This window comes from Rhea pennata, chromosome 20 (assembly GCF_028389875.1).
Source record: "Rhea pennata isolate bPtePen1 chromosome 20, bPtePen1.pri, whole genome shotgun sequence".
NCBI classification, from domain to species: Eukaryota; Metazoa; Chordata; class Aves; order Rheiformes; family Rheidae; genus Rhea; species Rhea pennata.
Window position 1 is genome coordinate 8,243,940 of NC_084682.1, and position 22,959 is coordinate 8,266,898.

The window sequence follows — 22,959 nt, forward strand, 5'->3', positions numbered from 1 at the left end:
TCCTCTGCTTGCATTCCTGATGTCCCATAACTAGTAGGTGCTAGAAACAAGGAAAGAACATCCCGGCTTCCAAAGATTTCAAAATTGATACATCAGAGTTCAGATTGCTTTTTTTCTTTTGATAAAAATCCACGGAAACGCAGGGGGATCATTTGACATAATCCAGATGGATATTATTAATTGATAAACAGGGGATATTTGGTCTCTCAAAGCACTGACAGAATGAACTCCCCTCTACCCCTTTTAAAGAGGAGGGAAAAAAAATGTGCATGAATCCAGCTCATCAGCTAAAAATTCCAATGTAAAATGAGGTTCCCTTGATCTTGTAAAGACACAAGCTGATTAATAATGGTAATTGCATAACTGGTTGGACATATCTTTCTATATAGCAAATTATTTGGCAAATATAAGGGTTTTTTTTAATCATTTATCCAGATACAAAACTAAACTGGGTTTTTTAGAGCATTTGATGGAGAATAGTATTTCTTTTGTAGCGTTACAAAACCTGTGAACAGAAGGCTCCAATGTGGACACAATTCTGACTGCTTGGTTTCAAAAGCCAACAGACACTCAGTAAACGTCTACCAAAATCTAATGAACCGAGTGCCGAGAGAAAACCTGAGTGACTTCATCCTTATTGCATCCTACAGGCTGTGGCCAAAGAGGACAAGATAATTAGTGCATGGAGGAGTTCTCATTATATTGATTAATTATGTAAGGAGCAATAGCTGATGTCATCATACTAACCCACTGCAGACCAAAAGACAAGGTTTATGTCATCAGCTCTTGAGTGGAAGACACAAAAATTTGAAGCAAAAGCTTCTGCCAATTCACAGGTAATGTATTTCACGATCTTTCTGCAAAGATAGAAGCAGCAAGTGATTGTTTCACCAACTGGAATCTTCCAGGAGGCAATTGGAGAACATGATGAACAAAACCACAGGCTGCCAGTCTAGTTTAGGTAAAATCCAGGCAAAGTTTAGTGTATCATCAGATCAACGAGGCTTTGCTGGAGAGGCAGCAGCGAGGACTTAGAGTAGCAAGGGGAGAACCGGGAACGGGCTCTTCCCTGCAGGCAGGCTCCTGGTGGCCACAGCCCTGCTGGGTCATAGCTCTTGGAGGTGCTTGGGGAGCTTCACTACTATTGCTGTGAATTGGAGATTTGCCTCTGTTGTCATGAGCCCATGCACTCACCTGCCAGTGCCTGCCACCACTGGCATCCCTCCACATCAGAGCCAAGGGGAGAAGCAGGATGTGGAAAGGATCCAGAAACCCTTCCGATGCTGTGCTAAGAGTTCATTGCAGAGCAAACTACACAAAGGAGCTCAGAGTGAAGTCAGATTCCTGACTATTATTTTAAAACACCTGATAAAAATAAACCAGAGCTATAACCTTCTACCCCCCAAATCACATCATTCTTCTCTGCCCAATTTATTGCTTGTCACCTGCTGGGGATGTAACAGCACTACGGACATGGAGCCAGGCCAGTCTGAGATGAAGTCAGTCTCATGAAAGTAACATCTGTTCTCAGCAACGGCTTTAAGATCTGCTCTCTGCTTCTCATCAGGTGAGAAGCCTTCAACTGTGGCTGAGAGATTTGCATCAGTCATCTCCAATAGGCTGCAGCTGCCTTGCAAGCTCTCCTCCTTCACTCAACTCTAAACAGAAAGCTGCAAGAAGAAAGTGCCACAAGTGTAAAAGAGAAGGGGCTTAGTCCTTTCCTTGCTTGATTTGGTGCAAATCAGGTTTTTACTCAGCTGAAAATAATGATCTCCAAGTCACTTTTCTCTGATGACACTATTTTCCTTAAGAAGCTCCACCAGAATTTTAGATTGAGAATTGAGTGGAAGTTTGCATTTCTGGGCAAAGCAAAGGATCTGAGCCCTAATGTCTCTTGGGCTCCTCACATAGCCCCCTCTCTGAAATCTACTTTTTGTCCACAGGAGTATTTCTCTTCCTTAAAAACAAAGTTGGTAAACTTAATATTCGTTGGTAGTAGACATACAAAAGCATCTGCCAACATAGGCGTGAGATTTGCTTGGCAAAATAAATTGCATGTTACAGGAAAATAGAAATTTTCAAAGTCATTATATAAAAATTTTAAATACATTTGAATAAAAATGTAGACCTTGTAACTGTAAGAGCCTTTGCATGAGGGTGGTGGTGGAGGAGGAGCTCTTTAGAGCCTTTTTACGGTTCTGGCAAATGATTTACAGCATTTGCCGAACACATGGAAAAGTCTTAGGGAACAGATTTCCCCGTCAGTCCGACAGTGATAAGAAATAAGATCCAATAATTATCAGAGTTGAGAATGAAAAGATTGTTAATGTCATTCTGAAGGACAGAGGCATGTCCAAACGAGAGAAAAGCCTTTATCTGAACTTCAAATGCCCTAACTGGAAGCATGATTACTGCTTGTTAAGCAGTAAAGGCCAAGGAGACAGATGGAAAGTTCATATATGAACACTGATAAAAAAAAAAAAAAAAAAAAAAAAAGTGTGGCTTGCCCACCCAGTTATGGTTCATGGTCTTCCCTTTTAAAAATCAGTTACGAAAATGTGGCCTTCCCTATTCTTAGGCACATTTGTTATATTAATTGACCTGCAGAAATTCAGTAAATATTACAAATTTTAGAGGATTGATTTAAGGTTGTTTTTGTTACTAAAACCAGCTGGTTATTATACAGCCAGCTCCCTAATAGCCTAAAATGCTCCTTAAATTCAATGCACTGTCAGAAAGGGAAAAGCAGACTTTGCACAAGGTCATCAGGAAACCTTAGAGATTCCCTAAGCCATCTTCCTCTACAGAATAGAAAGAAAATAAATAATTGCAAGTGGCAATCCAACATATAGCCTGCAATACCCACAAACAGCCTTGAATTATCAAGCAACCACTAATGTTCGCTCTCTAGTCTCAGCCACAACCTCAGAGCCAAGAAACTGGGTTTTCAGACCTAGAGTATCTTCCAGCCATGCTACAGTACCATGAAATATTTTCTATTTTCCAAATATTTCTGTACTACAGCAGGCCTTTTAAAACGTCCATCAGAGAATGAAAAGGCAAACCCCATAAAGTTTCACAGATAGCTGTCAGTATTTCATTAAGCTGCTTGTAAGATGGGGTAGATTTAAAATCATTTTGTACAACCATTACATTAAAACTCAAAAAAATGGTGCTTCATAATCAAAAGATACAGGGTAGTGAAGGTGCTGCGTGGTCACGTCTTCTAAATGAATGGAGTGACTTTATATAAATAGCAATGTATTGATCACAGTTACGTACAGTGCAAAAATTTTCTTTAAAAACTTCCAGAATCATCTGCGTGGGGAATCACATTACAAGGACTGTTTTCATGCAAGAAGTATGCATGTCATTCATTGATCACACAATGAGTCAATCGGACACCGGATTTGTAATGTTACCTCCCTGCATTAAAGTTGTAGTGAAATGCCACGAGCATCTCAAAAGTAGTGTCAGGAGATAAGGCTGGGCTATATCAACTCAGATCAAATGCTGTATTCAAGCTCCAACCGAAAACTGGGATTAACATCACACTGCCTGTAACCCTGTGATGGAGTTTATTGAAAAAAAATAGGGCTGGTGGAGAATTAAAGGCGCAGAAATTTTTATGCAGCCACATGCTTGCTTTCCCAGTAAACATTGCACACCATGAGCAGAGGTGCTGCTCTCCTGTGGCCACTTCAGCTCTCTGGAGTTTCAGTGGAGTTGGTTTGGGCTTAGTCCTTAGAGGGCAGCACGAGGCTCAGGGCATTATCATAGCCCAAAAGAAAGGGCTGTACCCTATTCCCACTAAGAAGCTGTGTTGGCATAAGGAGAAGGCTTACCTTTGAAATAAAAGTGGGGTTGATTCTGCCCTCCCACCACTGAGGCTCCAGGTGGTCAATAGTATTGTAGTAATGTCAAGCAAGATGTCATGGAAAAGAAGTAAAATTCAAGATACTTGGGCTTTGGCGAGGGGGTAGTTTTCTTCCCTCTCTGCATACTTTCTCGGCCCCAGGACATCCTCCTTGACAAAAATTCCTACGCCCTGCAGATTTCAAGCTTAACACTACCAATCAGACCCACAGATGAGTCTAGCATCAACCAGAGTGGGCAAATTTCAACCTGCATCCAGGCCAGGGTAACTCAAAACAGGGGAGATCAGAATGCAACCTCATTCTAACTCACTTCAGCTCATTTTTTGCCAAAATAACCCATACAGCCACAAGGGCAACCTAGGCCAGCATTACCAAGAGTACAAGGTGAAAAGGGAAAAGGTTGTTTTGCCTCCCCGTTTAGCCATCTCTCATTGTCTCTTTCCTCCCCAAGGGCTATATAAGCCCTTGTCCCTAATGAATCATTTTTCATTCCATCTTCGCTATGTTTATTCTTGGTTCTCACTTCCTTAGCCAACTCTCATATCACAACATCAGAGGGTTACTTTTATTACCTCATTTGGACACTGATCTTACAAGTTGGATGAACCAACCTGTCTTTGTAATAGGAAAAATGAGAGCAATTCTGGTTATACCCCCATTTTTAGGAGGATGGCTGCAACAATATGCAGAAGAGGAGAGGGGAAGGGAAGAAATCACAGACTTAGAGCCTCTGCTTCCACAGCTGAGCTTAAGTTTCACATACACTTGCCCATCACAGTCCCTGGAGGACAAACATGAATTTTATGTATCCTCACACATAATCCAGAAAGGCTCTTAGCTCCTTCATTGCAGAGGTGTGAGGGAGAGATTGTTCTTCACTTGTGCCTAACCTACCGTTAGACAATACTTCTCGGCCAGCGCTTCTGCCCAGGCCGACAGTGCCTTTGGAAGTAGCTTGCCACCTGTTTCTTCTCACTTGTGCCTTTGCAGTAGTTAGAACAAGTCTACACTGTCTTCACATGCCACAGAGCACTTACAGGAGATGCCAGTGGCCTGATCCACTTGAAGCTGGCCAGCTGAGGTGGCTGATCTTATCTACTGCCATTCCCTGAGCTGACCGCTATCGTGCTGGGCTGAAATTCAAAAGGGAAAACCAGTAAAGTCACTCATGGGTGACCTTTTCTGATTTATACTCTTGAATTGCAAGTCCCCCCTCACATCATTGGAATGCCTCCTCTTTTTTGATTTGGGTTTGTCATAAATAATCCAGTGATTATCTCGAAGTTTCCCATGCAGAATACTTCAACCACAGCACGCACACAGCAAAGGAGTTCTGTATTTTCTCAAATCCAGCAAGACACTTCCACATCTCTTAAGGCCAGAAAAGCCAGAAGTCCCATTAGATATGTGTGTTGATAGAGTAGAAAATTGCCAGGGAACAGCTATCCTGCAGCACCCACCCTCTTTCTCTGATGGCATGTGAAGGTACCATGGACCACCTTCCACTGGCCACAAGGCAAGTGCAGGCACACTGGCAGACGAAGAAAACAGGAATCCATCAGCTGCTTTGTGTTAACTTCCATTTGTGCTCTTATCCTGCTGTAAAAGCAAGATGAGCAAGAAGTGTCTGGACATATTTTCTTCCATAACGATGTACCCCACCTAGGAAACTCCAGAGTTAGCAGGAATGGCTTTCTATGAGTGTAAGCCTTCTCTATTCATCCTTAAAAAGCCTGAAGGAAAGAAATCATGCCATAGAGATGCACTTTGGCTGTTCATGTGGCTTCTCTCCTACTCTGGCAGCTTTAGCTACTCACATTAATGAATGTCTTAAACACAAGTCTCCAATCTGTAACTTTTTAAGCTGCAGTGAGATGAATCATGCCCACACTGCAGGGCCTGGTGCCTCACTGGAAAGCAAGGATTCCTGTTACACAAAAAGAAGTTCACCGAAGTTGGTCAGCTGGCACGTCAACCTCCTTTTCTGCCTTTCTCCACCACAGCACTGTGAGGGGACAGCCCTGTCGAGTCACCAGCATCATGTATCACAATCTCAAAATGCACCACGAGGGCTCTGTGTGAGCCCACTCCATCACTCCAGTATTTCCCTGAACAGCTTCAAGCTGGTCATGTGGTGAGACATGCCATTACAAGATGATGGTCTGGGGAGCTGAGAGACAGCCAATACATCCAGACCATTCTTTCAACAAAATATGGATCTTTCTACCAAATCCAGAACAGGATTGCAGACAATAGCAAATAAAGGTAAGCACCTTTTAAATGGTGCTGGCCTAATCCAACTGAGGGCATCATATTGCCACGTAGACCAAGTGTGAACTTAAATCAACCAAGGGCAAATGAGCATGCTTCTCTTGTGTATGGCACCAGCATTCAAGTAACGCTGCTTCACTCTCCACTTAAGTGCTACAGTTGATTTTTGCACAGCACTCAGAGCTTATCAAAGTGGAAGGCAAAAGGCGGGTGATTAAATTGCTGCGTGGCTCTGCAGAAGGCACCCTTGCAGAGACGTGCCTCTTTAGTGCATTAGTAGAAACAAATTACAAAGGTTTTAAAAATGGGAGCTTTGCTCCCATCCTGGGTCTGGGTTGTAGCACAGTAAAGTCAGAAGGAAATCCATCACAGCAACAGCAATCTATATTGCCTTATAAGCTCCCCAAAGTACATAGGTTTCCCTTGTTTTTGTGATTGGGTGTGACATAAATGAGTATCATCAAGCTACAGAAAGGCTGATTTGGAAATGCAAGTCTTCCAAGCTGTAACTTTTTAAGCAGCAGTAAGGATGAGATGTCACACACAAATGCTTACATTTAAGAGCACATGGCTAAAATAGAGGATGACAGCACTCCTTCTGCGTGCCAACCAGGCCTCAAGAGGAAGCATTTGCTTCGCATTACAAAGTATCTGGAACTGCAAAATACTGCAGCGCTAAAACACACAAAGACACAACACTCTAAGTCCAAGATCAACCCGCGGAGTTGACAAGAATCAACACCACTGAAATGTCTTGGATCCCTTGAGCACAACAGGCTCCACCAGCTGGGCAAGTCTTTTGTTCCTTCTGTTTATTCAACAGCTTTCTAGCTACTTGGAGACTTGGAAGGCCATAGCTTGTGTCAGGATTGGAGCAGTTCTTGTGGCAGAAAGCTGTCACTCTGTGATCTTTGGCTCCAAGCTATTCAAAGCTCCATGATAAAGAAGGCAGAGAGGAGGTGTTGTTCTGCTGGCTCCGGTTGAGACTGAGACAGGACCAAAGCCCTTTGAATGCCATCTTCAGGGTCCAGCAGGCTATATCTAGGCTCTGGACTTTGCCAACCTCCACCATCCACCTCACCTTTGCCATCCACCTCACTGTTCCTTGTGTCAGATGGTCCATAGGACTGCAAAGTCATCAGCTGTCAACACACAGTGTTCACTGATGAGCCTGTGCTCCCTCTTGAACAGAGCAGCTGACATGGGATTTCTTCAGAAGCATTTCCTAAGGATAGCACATCTGTTTTTCCAATCAGGACAAACTCCAACCGCTTCCCAACAAGTGTCCTAGGTTACAGTAGGAAACAATGTGTTCTTGCCTTCACTCGAGCTCCCACATAGAAGGAAAGCAGCCAGCATTTCCCAAATACCGGGGGAACAGGGCATTTGTTGCCAGCACCAGAGAGCAGATTGCTTTCCAGTGATGAGAATGTCACCTGATTTAAGCCAGTTTCATTTCTGCAACACAAACTCATCGACCGAGCTGAAGTTTCACTCTCGAGTAAAGTCTTCTTACGGTGATTTAGGCAGGTAGGACCTTCCTCCTCCTCCTCTGCCAAGTCCCACCAGGGACTTGACTGAGGTTGACATTAGCCTCTTACATTTTGTTATCTGACACAGGTACTGAATAGCACAAGCCAACAGGGTCCAGAGGCTGAGTTCTAGATTTTGAAACAAGTCTCTTCTTATGATTTTCCAGTAAGACAAATATAGAAATTCCTGGAAGGCCGAGAAAGGTATAGCTGGCTACAGGCTAAGCATGGGAGGGCTGATTTACATCTCTCTGAGGCTGGTCTCTCGTCTTACTTGGACCCAGGATTGCACACGCAGAGGTCAGTCACCAGCCCCTCTTTTCTCTCCTAATGCCTCCAGCTCATAGCTGCCAAAGAACACCCACGTGCCAGGTCTCACTGCTTAGCAAAACAACCCAGTTCATCTTTGTCCTTTGCACTAAAACAGTTGTTTTCACTCGAACAATTCAGCTCCTCAGAATTTCATTCCCCCTCACTTCATTTTCCCATAGTGAAATATAACCTTGAAGGTCTTTGAGGAAGTTCCAGACAACATTGCTCATTTCAACTCAGACAATTCCCAAAATACCAGAATATCATGCACTGGCCTCAAAATCACTACGCATCCCTCCCCCCTCCCCCCCCCCCCATAAAGATTTCTCCCCAAATTCTTTTATGTCATTGATAACCATCAGTTAATGAATAATAACAGCAGCACACGCCATAAAAGGGACCCAAGCACTATATCTAACAACCAGGATTGGGCTGTCACAGGAGGGACCAGAGATCAGAGGGGACTGACTGACTCAGCTTCTTCATTGCTAGACTGTAACAATTTATCTGACTCACAGTAGGTAGAAATTAAAACGATTTGCAGAAAAACACAATATGAAGGCCTGCCCTTAATATTTTTCTCCACTAAACCATACTCAAAAACCTTCCATCTCTCAGAAAAGGCATAAAACCCAGGAATGAAAAATATCTCAATAGCAAGCAAAAGAACAACTGTCCTCAGAAAAAAATGACATCCTTCATTTTGCACTCCACATCAGTAAGGCTTCTACAAGGCATTTCAAGGAGAGATCAGAACTGCAGACTATTTCTTTCCCGAACTAAGGGGGTCATTGCTTTACATCCCTCCATTATTAACTAGTTAAGAGATTTTTTTGTGCAGCTTCAGGCTGCCCTCTGTTTCTTAGGCAAAACCTGAGTGATTGATGTCAACATGTTCCAACCAAGAGCCACAGGCAGTTATTTCCGACCAGCAGCACAGCTAATGCTGACTGTCCATCCCAAGCCCATGGCAGTAGAGTGACGGCTAAGGATGGACACTTACTGCAAGTTTTTTGTCCTGATGGTACCACCTAGCCACCTACCTTTGGTCTCACTCTGGGCAGGCACACTCAGAACTTGCAGTAAAGCAGACAGAAAGCATTAGCTGGCTGTCTGGTTATACCTCTCAAGAGCAAAGCTGAACTGTAAAGACCAAACAGCTCTCTCCCCCAGAGCTGGTTATTCTAGGATCACTTTGCGTCACATCGGAAGAGCAGCTGGGTGAGCTCTGCAGTCCCTCCACTGGGTGGAAAGACAGATGTATGATCTCTCCAGGGATCTGTCAATAAAACTCCTAGAAATTTTTGTGAAAAAGAGCAATAAAGCCATGCCCTTACCTTGGCCTCAAGTGTGTTTAGCCTCTCAGTCATATCCGCTAGTCTTGTACAGTTCATGCATTCTAGAAAGAACAAAGCAAAACAATGTAATTACTGCATATTTTGCATTTTAATCTACAGCTTTAAATCTGCAATCTCTGATCTCCTTTTGATCTAAGACACTCACAAAAAAAAAGGTGCTTCAAGATCACTTATGGAGGGAAAATAAGTATAAATCTATTGCATACTTAAGTAGCCACAGATACACTATAGGTATCTTTGTTTCTAGACATTCAGTGGTGCGGAACATGGAATTGTTCTCAATGGTAAGAAGTAGATGAGGAAAAGATGAGTTTTAAGACTTTCCATGGTAAGAACCAGTATGACCTGTTGTGTCTCTACAGCAAAGTACTAGTGACACATTCTGTCACAAGTACAAGCAGGTGTAGTATGTGCTCCCACCTCACAGGACATCAGGCTGCACAGCCACTGCTCCACCCACCGCTGTACTAGTGCCTGGTGAAATGCCTAGGAAACTAATGAATGTACCAGATTCCCTTCTCTCTGGAGTCCTGGTCCATCTTCAAGCTCCCAGACCCTGTTGCCACTCCCATAACAAATAATCAGTCTCAGTGACAGCGAGAAGAAACAAGACAGACCTCAGGGCTGAAGTAGACCAAAGCTACAGCATGAAGTGGTTTATATCTCACTTTACAGCATAGAAGCAATAGATAGGCAGTAACCACCAAAGGGATCTTGACAGGATGCCTTCCCAAGAACAAACGTTAACTTAATGGGCTCTGAGTGCAGTTTAAAACGACTGCTTGATACAAAGGACATCTAAACAGGAGGCCTGCTGCTTTTCCTCTGTTTTCATTTCAGCAATTTTAAAGTGAGTGAAGTAGGATAAAGCCCTGAACAGAGATTTGATCAACAAGACCCTTTCCCATCACTTTGCATTAACATTGAACTGCACGTTCCCAGCTATCAGAGAAGCTTTCCAGACTGGTCCATTCACCTATCACAACTTCTGAAGTGCAACATTTTTTTAAAAGGGAAAATGACTTGTAACATAAAGTATTACAGAGAATAAACCATCTGTACTCATATGATGAATCACTGTCTGCTTATGTCCCACAGATGAGAAATAAGTATCTCTGTGCAGTTCTGGTCTCCTTAAGGGCCAGAGTCTGTTCTCCCTTAAGGCCACCAAAGCAGGATTTCCATAGGTATTTCCATAGGGCTGACCAATAATTGTTGAGCTACTAACAGACCATTTGGGTGCAGGCCTCAGTCAGAGGCTGCATCAGTGCAGGAGATGTTGAGTAACCGCAGCGCCTAGCTATGGGGAGGAATAGGTGAACATGAGCGCTCAGACCAAGGATGCCTGGGACTCACCTGTCCCTCTGGCAATCCCTGGCCCATTTTACACTAGGACCCCTGAGGAACACACAAACACTTTCCAGTTTTATAGTTTTATGAAGCATATGGTATGTACTCAGGGCTGTCAGTCATATGAAGATTTTAGCATGTGGCTCATAGGCCAGGAAGGTTGACTGCTTCATATTACTGATTTACAGTCTAAGAAGATTACTTGAATGTTAACGGCAACCAATCACCCACTGCATAAACCTTTCAAAGAAATTCACTCTCCTTGTTCCCCTAGAGGCACAAAAAATATCCAGGAGGAGCTGTGCAGCTTCCCAAAGGAATTAGACATATACCTTCCAATTCATAATGCCCAACATTTTGCAAATGAAGCATCTAACAGTTCAGCCACGCTTAGACTAAGAAATTTCTTCACAGGTCAATTATGTCACAGACTTTCTTTTGGTCAAGAGGAAATAATATTTATCTTTTTACTCTCTGCAACAAATCTTGGGCAATGATATATTTTGGCCTAAACTGGCTCATGAATATGCAAGTGCCATAAGGGCACTATCCCACAGTGATGGTGAGGCTTGTTTGGTCTGGATCTGTTTGTGGTGTGTGAAGCAGGGAATTATGTTCTGTACGTAACTGGCTTCATACTTTTGATCTTGCTCACCCCATAGAAAGATAAGATAATTCTAGTGCTCTCAAGAGCCAAAAAGCGTACCAGATGTGTTACAAAGCAAATAAAATATGGAGTCCTATTCTCCCCTCTGCTGGCTTGCACATATTAATAACTCCCGTAGGTTTCAGAGAGACTGACTTAGACTGTCTGAAATTCATCTCTGTCCAGAATATGAGACAGATAGATCACTTAAGCATTCTTTGGAGAACTCAGGTCATAAAAAGGGCTTGTAGCATCCTTCTGCAGAGACGTGAAACAACCAGCTCGCAAGGGGAGAATACTTCGACTGTCCACATCAGACCTAATGCAGGAACAGCACTGGTCCAGCAGCTCCATCTGCTCTCGAGGGATGTCTCAGAATGACCTCTCACATGTATTTGTGGGACATAAAGTTAGTTTTAGAGGAACAAAATGATCAAATGGGGGACAGGAGGCTGCAGTGCCACTGCACGACAGCTATGGGTTTGTGCTAACATCATTTTACTGTCAGTGACGACCAGTAAAAAATAGGGAAAACATAGTCTAGGTCAGCTAGAGAACTAATTAAGCCCAAATCAGATTTGAACTTTTATCTTTTACTTCTTGAAGTGCCTGGAAACTCAGCTCCGCACCAAAGGAATTTGGCCTGGACCCAAATATCATTTGACTAACCCAGAAAACGGAAGACCTAATACAAAAGGTCTTATTACTAAGGCAAATTGTCCTGCAAGCAAACTCTGGTGACACTTACTCAGCTAAGACAGACAATACTTTCAAACACGAAGAGCAAGATGAACACTTGATATCGTTATTATGGGATCTATATTCAAAGCTCACTCCGACGATGCTAAGGAGGATTGCTTCAAGGGCAGGGGGTGTCTGTTGTTGCAGAAAGGCTGAGAAGATGGTGACAAATCAAACTACTAAATATCTTTCCAAACTACTATGCTCTGAAGTACTTAGTATCTAATCCCAATGGCTGGTGATTCCAAGGCCTGGACCCATAAAGAGGAATTTTCTGATCAGGGAGAAAGCAGCCTGCTTTATTAAAACTAGCTCGAGTGTCTCACATCATTATTTCACATACAATGAATATAACACTGGGGCAAATGCACATACTCTCTGACCTGGAATTCCAGCACAGACGCTTTCCATATCTGCAGAAATTCATTACTTGTTGCTACACACAACCACAGTTTACTTCCCTCATATTCTTATTTGGCAGATTTGTATTTTTCCAGCTAAACTCTGAGCAAGGAGTTGCAATTTCACTCTATGAAGCCCAACCTCAAAACACATGGTGGGATTTGTTTTAGAAATATTCCAGCAGGGAGGATAAATAATTGAGATAACGAACATGAGATTGTCCCAATGTATTGCGTGACACCCAGTCAGTCTCCACAATGTCTCACAGTTACCATTCCAAAACACCTCTCCCTTCCCGGGATCCCCCCTCTGCTAGTCTTGCCCTCGCTGCATGCACGCGTAGAGCAACGCAATGCAAAAGACCCTGTGCCAGTGGTAGCCCGCTTCTCTCGGACACAGATCTACATTTTGTTCTCAGTGAAGGGCTGAGATCCAGCACTGCTGCAGCTTCAGCCTTGTTAACATCCGAGGTACTTTGCAAGGCACCAGGAGCTTCCTCTCCGGATATTCACCTCTGACAAGCGACTTACAGCAGTGAATGACCAGCTTCAGGGGCTGCCTTGCACTTGGCATTCCTACTTTGAAGGTCTTCAGCAGCAATAGCATAATTTAATCATGAAATAATTGCATGTTTCAGCTGCTTCAGCTCCAGGCTGAAAGCCTCAGAGGACTTCAGACTCCTCACCCCAAAACAGATGAACAAAACAGGCACAATTTTGTAGCTACCAACAGCCTTATACCAAGACAACTCTAATGATTTCAGCACAATTATCGTGCTGGCGCTGAAAGGAGTAAAAATATCAGGCTGACTTTCACCATGGGGTCATGGGTCAGAGAGGTCTGTGGAACAGCAAAGCCACCTCTTGGCATCTCTGCCCCATTTCTCTGCCCTGACAGCCCACGCTCACTTGTGTACCTAGAGTCTCTGTAGAATATTAAAAGGGCTTTTGGTTTCCCTGTAGCCAGATGCTCAGGAGATATAAATTGCACAGCTCAACTGAAGTCAAGGGATCAAGGCTCTGTCTCTCTTTTTCTTGATGGATTACTCCAAAATTCATATTTCAGAGGGGAGGAGAAGGCTGTTCTTAGCAAAGGAAAGGGGAGAGTGTTCTGGAATCACAAAGCCTTTGTTTAAATAACTAAAAGGTTTTGCAGCCGGCTTTCTCAAGGTCGTATTTTGCCATTACTGGGAACTCCAACCTTGCAATGCAATGGAGCACAGCACAGCACAGAGTCAGCTATCAAGACATAAGAATTGCAATCCCAGATCCTGCTGCAACCTGCTCAGTGCTCTGAATGATACACTTTCCTTCTCTCAGTTTCCTTTTCTATTTTTAGTGTAAAGTTTCTTTTGTAAGGCCATGAGGTCAGAGTTGAGAAAGGACTAAACGTTACATACATACACAGGACTAAATGACATTTAGGTGATAAAAGTTGCCTGGGAACTCCTCCCTTGCCATTTAATAACTTCCACAGCTTTCACTGCGTTTTTCAGAAGCAGACACCTACAAGGAGCACCACCAAGGTTCTCCCCGCTGCGGAGGGAGCCAAGCACGGCCAGGAGAGGGTGTCACGGCCAGCCCGCACCTTCAGCCGCAGGCCCAAGCCGCAGCTCCCCGAAGCAGACCACAGCGGCTCCAGCCGGAGCCCAAGTGCTGCAGGAGCAGGGCGCGTCTCCGTGCACCCCGCCATTACAGTTTGAAGTCCTTGTTGCAAATCAGTAAAATACAAGTTGAATAGAGCCATTTTGAAGAAAAATTCCTTTTTCAAAGGAAGTGGGAGGCAAGTCCTAGAAGAGAACAGGGCAACCCCTGAGCAAAACAAAATGAACATCAGTGCAGGCAGCTGGGTTCCTCCAGGCTCATGCAGGCAACTGTGCTTCTTTGGAAGGAGAAAAGGATGAAGCCTGAAATGCCCGAGGGGAGCAGGAAGCACAGTAAGCTTTACTGTCAACTCAGTGAGTGGGTAGAGGCTGAGAAGTGACAAAGACATTCACAATCCAGCAGGGAAGTTGCCATGTGATATACTCAGGTGACAACAGCACTGTCACCATCCCTGTGCTCTGCAACTCCCACTCTCAGGCTCAGCCTGAAACGTGCACCAGAGACGTTAGACGTGGACATTGTCGAGATAAGCCATCAGACCACTGCCTGGTCCAGTCACTCACACACGTGCATGTGTGCACAGGTGCACACGCACACACACAGTTTAGCCAACAGCAACCCTTTCAGACACCGGCACCAGCAGAAAGCTCAAGGCGAATACCCTAGTGGAGATAAGAATGCAGATCACTTGTGCCTACCTAGGTGGCCCTCCATAGGGGACAGCCAACCCAGACTTGCACCTCCACCCTGCTTTAATTTGTCCGATTTGACCCCTCCAGCCTTTCTACATGGATACCAGGTTTCCTTAAGTAGTTTATGTTCTGGCTCTCTGCAAAAGCTTTCGCCAGTGCTCGTGAAGGATAACAGGCCCAAGTCATAAATCACAGCCAACCTGGGATCTGTTTTTTCAACACGTTTCCTCTAATGAGAGTCAGATGTTGGCTAGATAGACTTTATTAATTGTACTTGTTTAGTATCAGTCATGTCTATAGCTCTGTAATGGAGCTGGGGCATGTGAAAGGCAAAGGGCTGACAGTGTCAGTGGAGAAGACGAAGGCTCAGGCTGCCCAGTAGCCTCTGGTCTGAAGAGAAAACAAAAATCAAAGTTGCAGGGGATGGCAGGAGAAGGAGCTCCTACCCTCTGGGTGGGACACATCCCAGCCACGGCTCGGCTCTACCAGGAAGAACGCAGTAACTTAGAGCAGGAATCGTTTCTCTGCAAGGAGAGCCTGTCTGACTTTTGTCTTGCTTGGTATCGTTAGGATCCTGCTACAATATTTTCTCTGTGTAATGCCACCACAATATTTATTTGTTGGGTGCATTACTGTTTTTCAACTTTTAGTAAAGACAGTGTCTAGGAAAGGGACCTAGATGGCCCAGACCTGTCTCACACAGCAGTGATGCTCCAATAGCAAAAAAAAAAAAAAAATAAAATAAATAAACAAAAAAAAAAAAAAAAAGAAAAATAAACTAAAAAAAAAAGGCGAGAGAGTTCGTTAGGTACCTAAAAATGTCTTAGAGGCTGCAGAAACCTGCCTTCCTCTCCCCAACACGGCAGCGAGTTCAGCTGCTGCTGAAATTGGCATTCTTGATGAGCTATAAACATTTCATGCTCTAACTTTGGTGCACACAGACTGGACACATGCGGGACACAGCCGCACTTTGCAGCCACGTGTTTATACGGCACTTCAGAGCAAATCCTCCCTTCCGCTTCCACGGTCGGAAAGAGGGCGGAGCGAGGCCGGACGCCACCCAGGGGGACACGTGGGAGGAAGGAGCGATGGAGAGGAACTGCTGCAGCCCATTTCCCACCTTGGGGCATCCCACCAAACGTCATGGCCAAAGCCACCTCAGGCAGCATGGAGTGGCACCTTCTCCACCACGCATCTACAGAAACCATCAGATGACTCGGAGGGGGCTTTGGAGTATGTTTAGGTTTTGTTTTGGGGGAAGAGTTCTTCAATCGAACCCAGACAAAAGTGGATCAAACCTAGAGTCATTTTTAAATCTTACAACTTTCTTCTACCTGAATTTGCTTAAATTTCAGAAAAATGGACTGAAAAAAATACCATTTAGACCATCTTTCTTTTTGCTCCCTTCCTAGGTGAAATAACCAAACACTGGAAGCCGCTCCCTTTTCACTATGCAGTTCCCCATATCCCAAGCGTGGAAACTACTACGCTTTTGGAGTAGTAACAACTCTCCGAGAACCCAAGTAAAATTTAGCACATAGTTTCAAGTGAAAACATAGGCATCATTTTTCAGATTTCTGTAATACTTTCTCTAGTTTTTTTAAGAATGATTTGATAATTTCTTAGTGAGATATTTCTGCCCTTAGGTTTGAAATGACAGGTTTTTTCAAATTTCACCTAAATTAAAAACAAAATGAACTGATTAGTCTTAAGTAAAATTAAATGGTTCTCTTCTGGTCAAATGAAATAATCTGGATTGATCCAAAATCTTATTTTAGTCTTTACATTGCATTAAAAAAATAAAAAATTCCATTTCAGCTTGTCCCAAATAATTTTTCTTTCCAAGTTTTGGGTTTGGCAAGTGATTTCAAAATCTCTATTATTCACTCAGGTCTATTCTTAAGCAGCTCACATCACTCACGTTGTTTTATTTAAAATTTCACACATGCACTCTCCTGTACAACTAACTAATTTTATATATAAATTGCTCTCAGCTTTGGGATTTGTGCTCTTTCACAGTGCCAAAGACCTATTTTGCTGGTTAGGACTGCACTGTGTTAGCATATGGAATTAGGTCATTTTCATTCATTCACAGGCAACCGTGAGCTGCGAGATCCCTGTTCAATTCATCTTTATCTGTCAGAACAAGGTCTAGCAGGGACGGGCTGGATTTTGATGCAATACAAAATTACTAGAAAGGTATTACCTATTATTTTTAGAAATAGCAAGGACATTTTACTGATGTAGCCCAGCATGGATGCCTAAAGGCTGAAATGACACTGATAAAAGGATTTTAGCTATGCAATAAGAGTTTGTTAACTAGCTCCTGTCCAGGGAGCTGCTGAAGGTTTGGTGCTCTCAAGGGATGCTGTTGGTAGTGTGGGTGCTCAGTCCTTCTGGCCGCTGTACAAAACGACCTCCCTGTTAGCCCTTTACTCCCTTGCTTCACCAGTATCTATCACTGCTGAAAAGCACACTGAAGCAAACAAAAAGCCAGAAAATAAAGGTATATTGGTAGTGTGAATAGTGTGCATGCATAAACCCCCCTCTACAAGATAAGGGCAAAAGCTTTATCCTTATCTCGCTAAAACCAAGATCCAGCATCCAATATCCATGGTCACCGAACCAGACTCATTTCTCTGGCACCCTCTGATCCATGATATGGAGCAGATTTGCACTGGGACTTGGCTAACTCATCCTTCCCAGTCCAGACACCCATGAGAACCACATGGGGCTGGAAAGTCCTTCTCAAACTGAGAAGCTACTGGGCTAATATCCTACACAGAAAAGACTGTCTGTCCCTAACTGGGTGAAGCCATCAGGTGACAATGGGGTGCAAACGGAGTTAAATAACAGGAAATAAGAAAGCAGATAGGAAGAAAGAAAATGTTTGAATAAAGGATCACCCAAAACTCTGGAGGGACTCGTATAATATCAGTTCTGCACCTGCATATCACAAGTTAGAGAATCTCGCGCAATCTCGAGCCAAACACAGTCAACTGCAGTATATCTTTCAGAAAGACACTATAGAGTCAGACAACCTAGCTTTCTTTAGCAAACTGCATTCAAACTTAATCACAACATGAAAAAAACATCCATCTTGTTTCCAATTTGAACTTATGAATTTAAATTCTACCCCTACTTTGAGTCTTACTACACTCTAGTCTGCAAGAATTAAAGTCATTTTAGGATTATACGCCTTCTCCCTGCATAAAGTTCTCTGCCCATAAACATGCTACATGCAGGATGTTCAATCAAGCACTGGTGGTTCTTCATCCAGAACATTTTGCCTCAGCTTCGTTTAGTCAAGAAAAAAAAAATAGCTGAAAGACTATTAAAAAAACCTACTGAATAAAAAAGATCTGAATTCAGGAGAATTTGCCTACCTGAACATCAAATCCCACCCCATTTGCCCATTCTTCCTACAGCAGATACACTCTAATAGTTATTATTAATGGCCCCCAGGGCACTTTTGCAAAGCTTTGATTTCCCGGATGGATGTTTCAGCTTCAGGTTGACTCCCCTGAGGCGGATTCTGTTCTCCTGCGTTTACGCTCCTCCCAGGGCCTTTACTTTGGGCTCGCAGCCCTTGCCCAACATACCATGGCTCTGCACTGTGCTGGAGTGAAACAGCACAGGCCATGAGATACTCGGTTTCTTCAGGATCATTGCTCTGCCTAATTCTCCTAATTACCCTTTGCTGGCCTTTGTCTAAATTCCTCTGAGCCCTGCATCGGCCTTTATAGATCTGAGCAGCAGAAAGACGAACCCTTTCCACATTGCTCTGTAGCGGGGATTGCTCTCTGAGGTCCCAGGGACGCCACGGACTCGGCACGCCTGGGGACACTCTCAAATCACCTCACCCCCAATAATCTGAAAAACAAAATACAATTGCATCAGATTTAGTGGCTAGCACTGGCTGTGCTGAGGACATTTTGTTTCCTTGTTAACTTGTGGGTGGAGAAAAAAAATCAGTAATGGATATATACACTTGGGGTTAGTAAGGCACATTTGAGTTTCAGATTTTCAAAGCTTTCAAAATAGTTGCACCAATGTGCTTTTCTAACTCATTTTGGGATAAATCAGAATACATCCTTAGCACTCTGGTGAATCAACGTTTTCCAGAATTCCTTCACCCCGTTACTTTTAATCCCAAACTCACAAAACGCTTCCCAAATCTAGGGACTAAACAGACCTACTGCTCTAGCCATAGCTTGGATTATTTCTATTTGCTTGACTCTGGCCTGGGAGTCTGGCCACTTCTGCTTCACAGAGCTCTGACTTCATCTGAGGCAGGAAGATCAGGGAAAAAAAAAAAAAGTTAAACTTCTCTCTTTATTACAGCTTTGGGTTTCTCTTTCAGTGCAAGATGTCTTGGCCTTTCAGCCACAAAAGGATGAGGCAGGACTCAGCAGAGGGAGAAGGGCTTTAATCCACTGATTATTTCAATTGTCCTCTGATGGGGTAAGGAATCACCGTCTTTCTCATCTTTGCCCACCAGGGTGGTGTTCCCAGGCATAGTCCTTAATGAGTAATGACCAACTGCAGCAGATGAATATCTATTTACGCTCTAGTGAGACCTAGCCGTTATTTATAATTTGCCTATTTATGCTTTCTTGGATTTATGACACCTACACAATGATGAGCACTGTAGCCCAAGCGCCCCCAGGAGACATCGCATTCCTGGTAGGTCAAGGAGCTTCATTTTGAGGTTTTAGCTGCCTCCACCTTGAAACTGTAGTCTCCTAATTGCTGCCTTAAACAGTGTGCTCAGGCCCACGAATGAAGGCCCAGCGCCAGGGGAGATTTCTCCTGGAATACGGCAAGCGTTGGGTAAAGCTGCACGTCAGCCAGCCTACTCTCCTACGCCAGCCACCCCACACATTCAGCTCCAGTATCATGTTACTCTTACAGCTGGGGAGGATTCAGCAATGAATTTTGACCCTCCCTCTGAGCACTGATGAGGAACAGGGAAGCTCCAAGCCCAAAATGGACAAACACAGGAGAATGGTGCAATCTGTCTGCAATACACTGAGCAGGAACTGGATATCTCCTGAGATACCCTCACCCTCTTAACTCCACACCGTCTTCCCACAACCATGCAACATCAATAATATTTTTGAGCAAAAGGCAACAATACACTGACAAAAAAAAGCTCAAACTAGAGCTTTAAAACTAGATGGCTACAGAAAAGCCTCTGACAAGAGGGACACTTTGCAGTTTCACACGTACATCTGACCAGGTTGCAGATGGTAGGAACAAACCCAATTCTACTGCAGTCAGAGGAGCTCCTGGGTGTGCTTTATACCTACCAAGAATTTAGCCCCAAGAGCATAATTAGAAAACTCAGAGGTACTTAAACAAACAAAATCTCTTAGCTGGTTTAAGTTCATCCTTTTCTATGAAACGTATCTGGAAGATACTCTCCAGTGCTTCACAGAAGTTAATCGCCCAAACCCAAACAATCACAGCCCACAAATCCTTTAAACTTTGAGAATCGACTTAATGTTGAACAGCTGCCAGGCACTCGTTTCTTTGCAGCCACAGGAACAGCTTTCTTATCAATAAATGGGGATTCCTGTGTATGCAACACCCAGTAATGGCAATAGAAATGACTCGGTCAAATGCCTCTCCTTTGAGATTAGGATATGCCCAAAAGGTTGCAGGCAACAAAAAAGTGCTAAGTGCTGCTACGGGACAAGCAAAATGCACATTCAAAATAAACAACGGAGCAGTCCTCTTCCAGAAGCGTGAGGACAGCCAGCATTGGGGCTGCTGTAAAAATGTCGACATTTGCTATAAATTGCTGTGCTTTGAGACCCAAGATACTACAGTTTCCCTCAATAGGAAAATAACTGGGTTATCTCCAAAAACTGTTGGTAAATGGGGACTTTAACAGTGACAACTGCACCAGTACAAAAGTAATCTTCTATTTTAGCCCAATTAGTGCTGTGCTAAATCATCAGCCGAGGCCTTGCCTTTTGCAGTTGATAGAGCCACATCTGCAAGGCTCTTCGGTTGCATGTGTTTTACATTATGCTCTAGCACAATATGTATAAACTAACACTATTCTACACTTACACAGCACCTCATCTGGAAATCTGAAAGCGATTTATGAATGGTGGGCATCTGTGACATTTGACAGATGGAAATTGAGGCACAGAGGGATTCAGTAATTAGCCCCAGACTTGCACAACGACTCAGCTGTGGAGCAGAGACCATTATTTGTTGTGCAGTAACATCTAGCATCCAGACATGCAGGAAGACAAGTCTTTTCCCTGACCAAGTTTGCAGGCACATTCAAGAATGCCACCCAGATGTGCCTTCAGGCCAAGAGTGTCCACCAAGAGCTGATGCGAATGCACGCCCTAATATGCACTCTCCCACACATAGATGGGTCCCTATATTCTTGTAATACAAATCCAGAACCAGAAGAAGGGTTAATGTGCCTGAAAGTTTGTCTGCTTTTTCCACATCAGTTGACCTAATAAAAAAGATTGATTCTGCCTGCAAATCTGGCCTTGCTTTAACAAATCATTTGATTTGACACAAAGGACTATATTCAGATAGTTTAAATTCCACTTTAGTCCCTGAAACTAAAGCTTTTGACGGATTGAATATCTAGAAACAGCCAATAGGAAACACCAGGCAGAGACACCCACCTTGGGTATGGTTTAAAATTATCCAAGTATATCCAGAAGCATTTGCAGACCTCTCTATACTGTAGCAGTTATGAGCCTATGAGGAACATCACCATGTTACAGAAAACAGCCGCCTTACAGAAATACGGCAGCAACTCACATTTGCAAAGCACTTGTAGTATGTAAGCATAACACCCTATCACCTTCCTATCTTGCCCAAGGTAGTCTCACCAGATGCCAGGACTGATGCTCCCAAGGTACTGGGATGCAGATCACCAAAGGATAGAAAAAGTCCATGAAAAAAAGCTTAGACAGTTCAGACACTTGCATTAGAAAAGTTTCAACTTCTTTAGCCTGAAAAGATAGAAAAGTATCTGCAGCCAGGTCTCTACTCCAATTCACAACAGACCTAATTTTCAGTTCTCCTTTATTCCCTCTTGTTCCTGCTTCTATCAAAGTTAATCAATGCTGAAGTTGAAAGGAGCTGACTTTACAATGCTCCTGCCCTCAGCATACCTGTTCTTTACTTATCTGGGACGTGTCCTTCTATAAAGGAGAGCCAACCATCATGTCACATGGTGCCACGTAAACTCTGCACTGCACAAATCTGGTTACCTAGTGTCTAGGGAAGCTATGGACTCCATCCTGCAAATTTCAATATTCATTTCAGAATATTCATCTCCTCTCCCACACCTTAGAGGGCAAGTTCCAGCTGCGTGAGAGGCACCATGTCTCTGCCTTGCTACCTGGACATACTTCCAGAGTCTAGCCCACATCCTAAAAATCAGCAGATCATTTGGAGGCTAAATGACTAAGAACAAACCATAGAATGAAATATCTTTAAGCACAGGATAATTAGCAAAATCCTAAACTGAATTGCTGATGAGGAGAATTTCTTGCGCAGACAAAAAAAAAAAAACCTCAAAAAACCCCCAAATTTCAGTTGATATCCTCCAACACCCATCATCAAGCTAGCAGAGGAATAATAGCTAGTTAGATTTTTGTCTGGACAAAACCTTAAAGGTACATCAACAAAAGTGAGCAATAAGGCAAGCTTTATTTTAAAGTGATTTAATATCTTGTCTCCTCAAAGGCCCCAGATGCGCAGGGAGAATCATAATTTTGTGCCCTGTATAGACACTGAACAGAGCCAATGATGAAATGGGCACAGCCACTCTGGGAGAGAAACTGGAGCACAAAGTAGAGACCAAGGAACCAAACCACATGCCTCAGACCACAACTGCAGAGGAATTCTAGAGGAGCAGAAAACCTTCACGCAAACCAGGGTCTGCTGAAGCCACCTTACTGCAGCTTCCGTACACCAGTGATGATTAAAGCCAAGAGGGGATCACACAGATAAGGAAAAAGGGACTTGACAGTAAAGAAGTTAAAAAACAGAAACGAGACTGCCCTATAGATAGGCCAATAATAAAGAACTCTGAGTACGTGCATATAGGCTTGCTAACACAACACCTTCCCATGTGCCCCTCCACAAGTAGTTCCAAGAGCACAGCAGTGTGAGAGTCAATGCA

At 43.6% G+C, this 22,959-nt stretch overlaps 1 protein-coding gene across 1 annotated transcript in view; it reads right to left on the reverse strand.

Annotated features, from left to right (window-relative positions):
• The window catches only part of COL26A1 (collagen type XXVI alpha 1 chain), a 173,363-nt gene that overhangs the window by 30,560 nt on the left and 119,844 nt on the right, over positions 1–22,959 (reverse strand). The window contains exon 5 of the mRNA XM_062592601.1: positions 9,331–9,392. Coding sequence (XP_062448585.1) covers positions 9,331–9,392 — 62 coding nt within the window. The remainder of the gene's footprint in view (positions 1–9,330; positions 9,393–22,959) is intronic.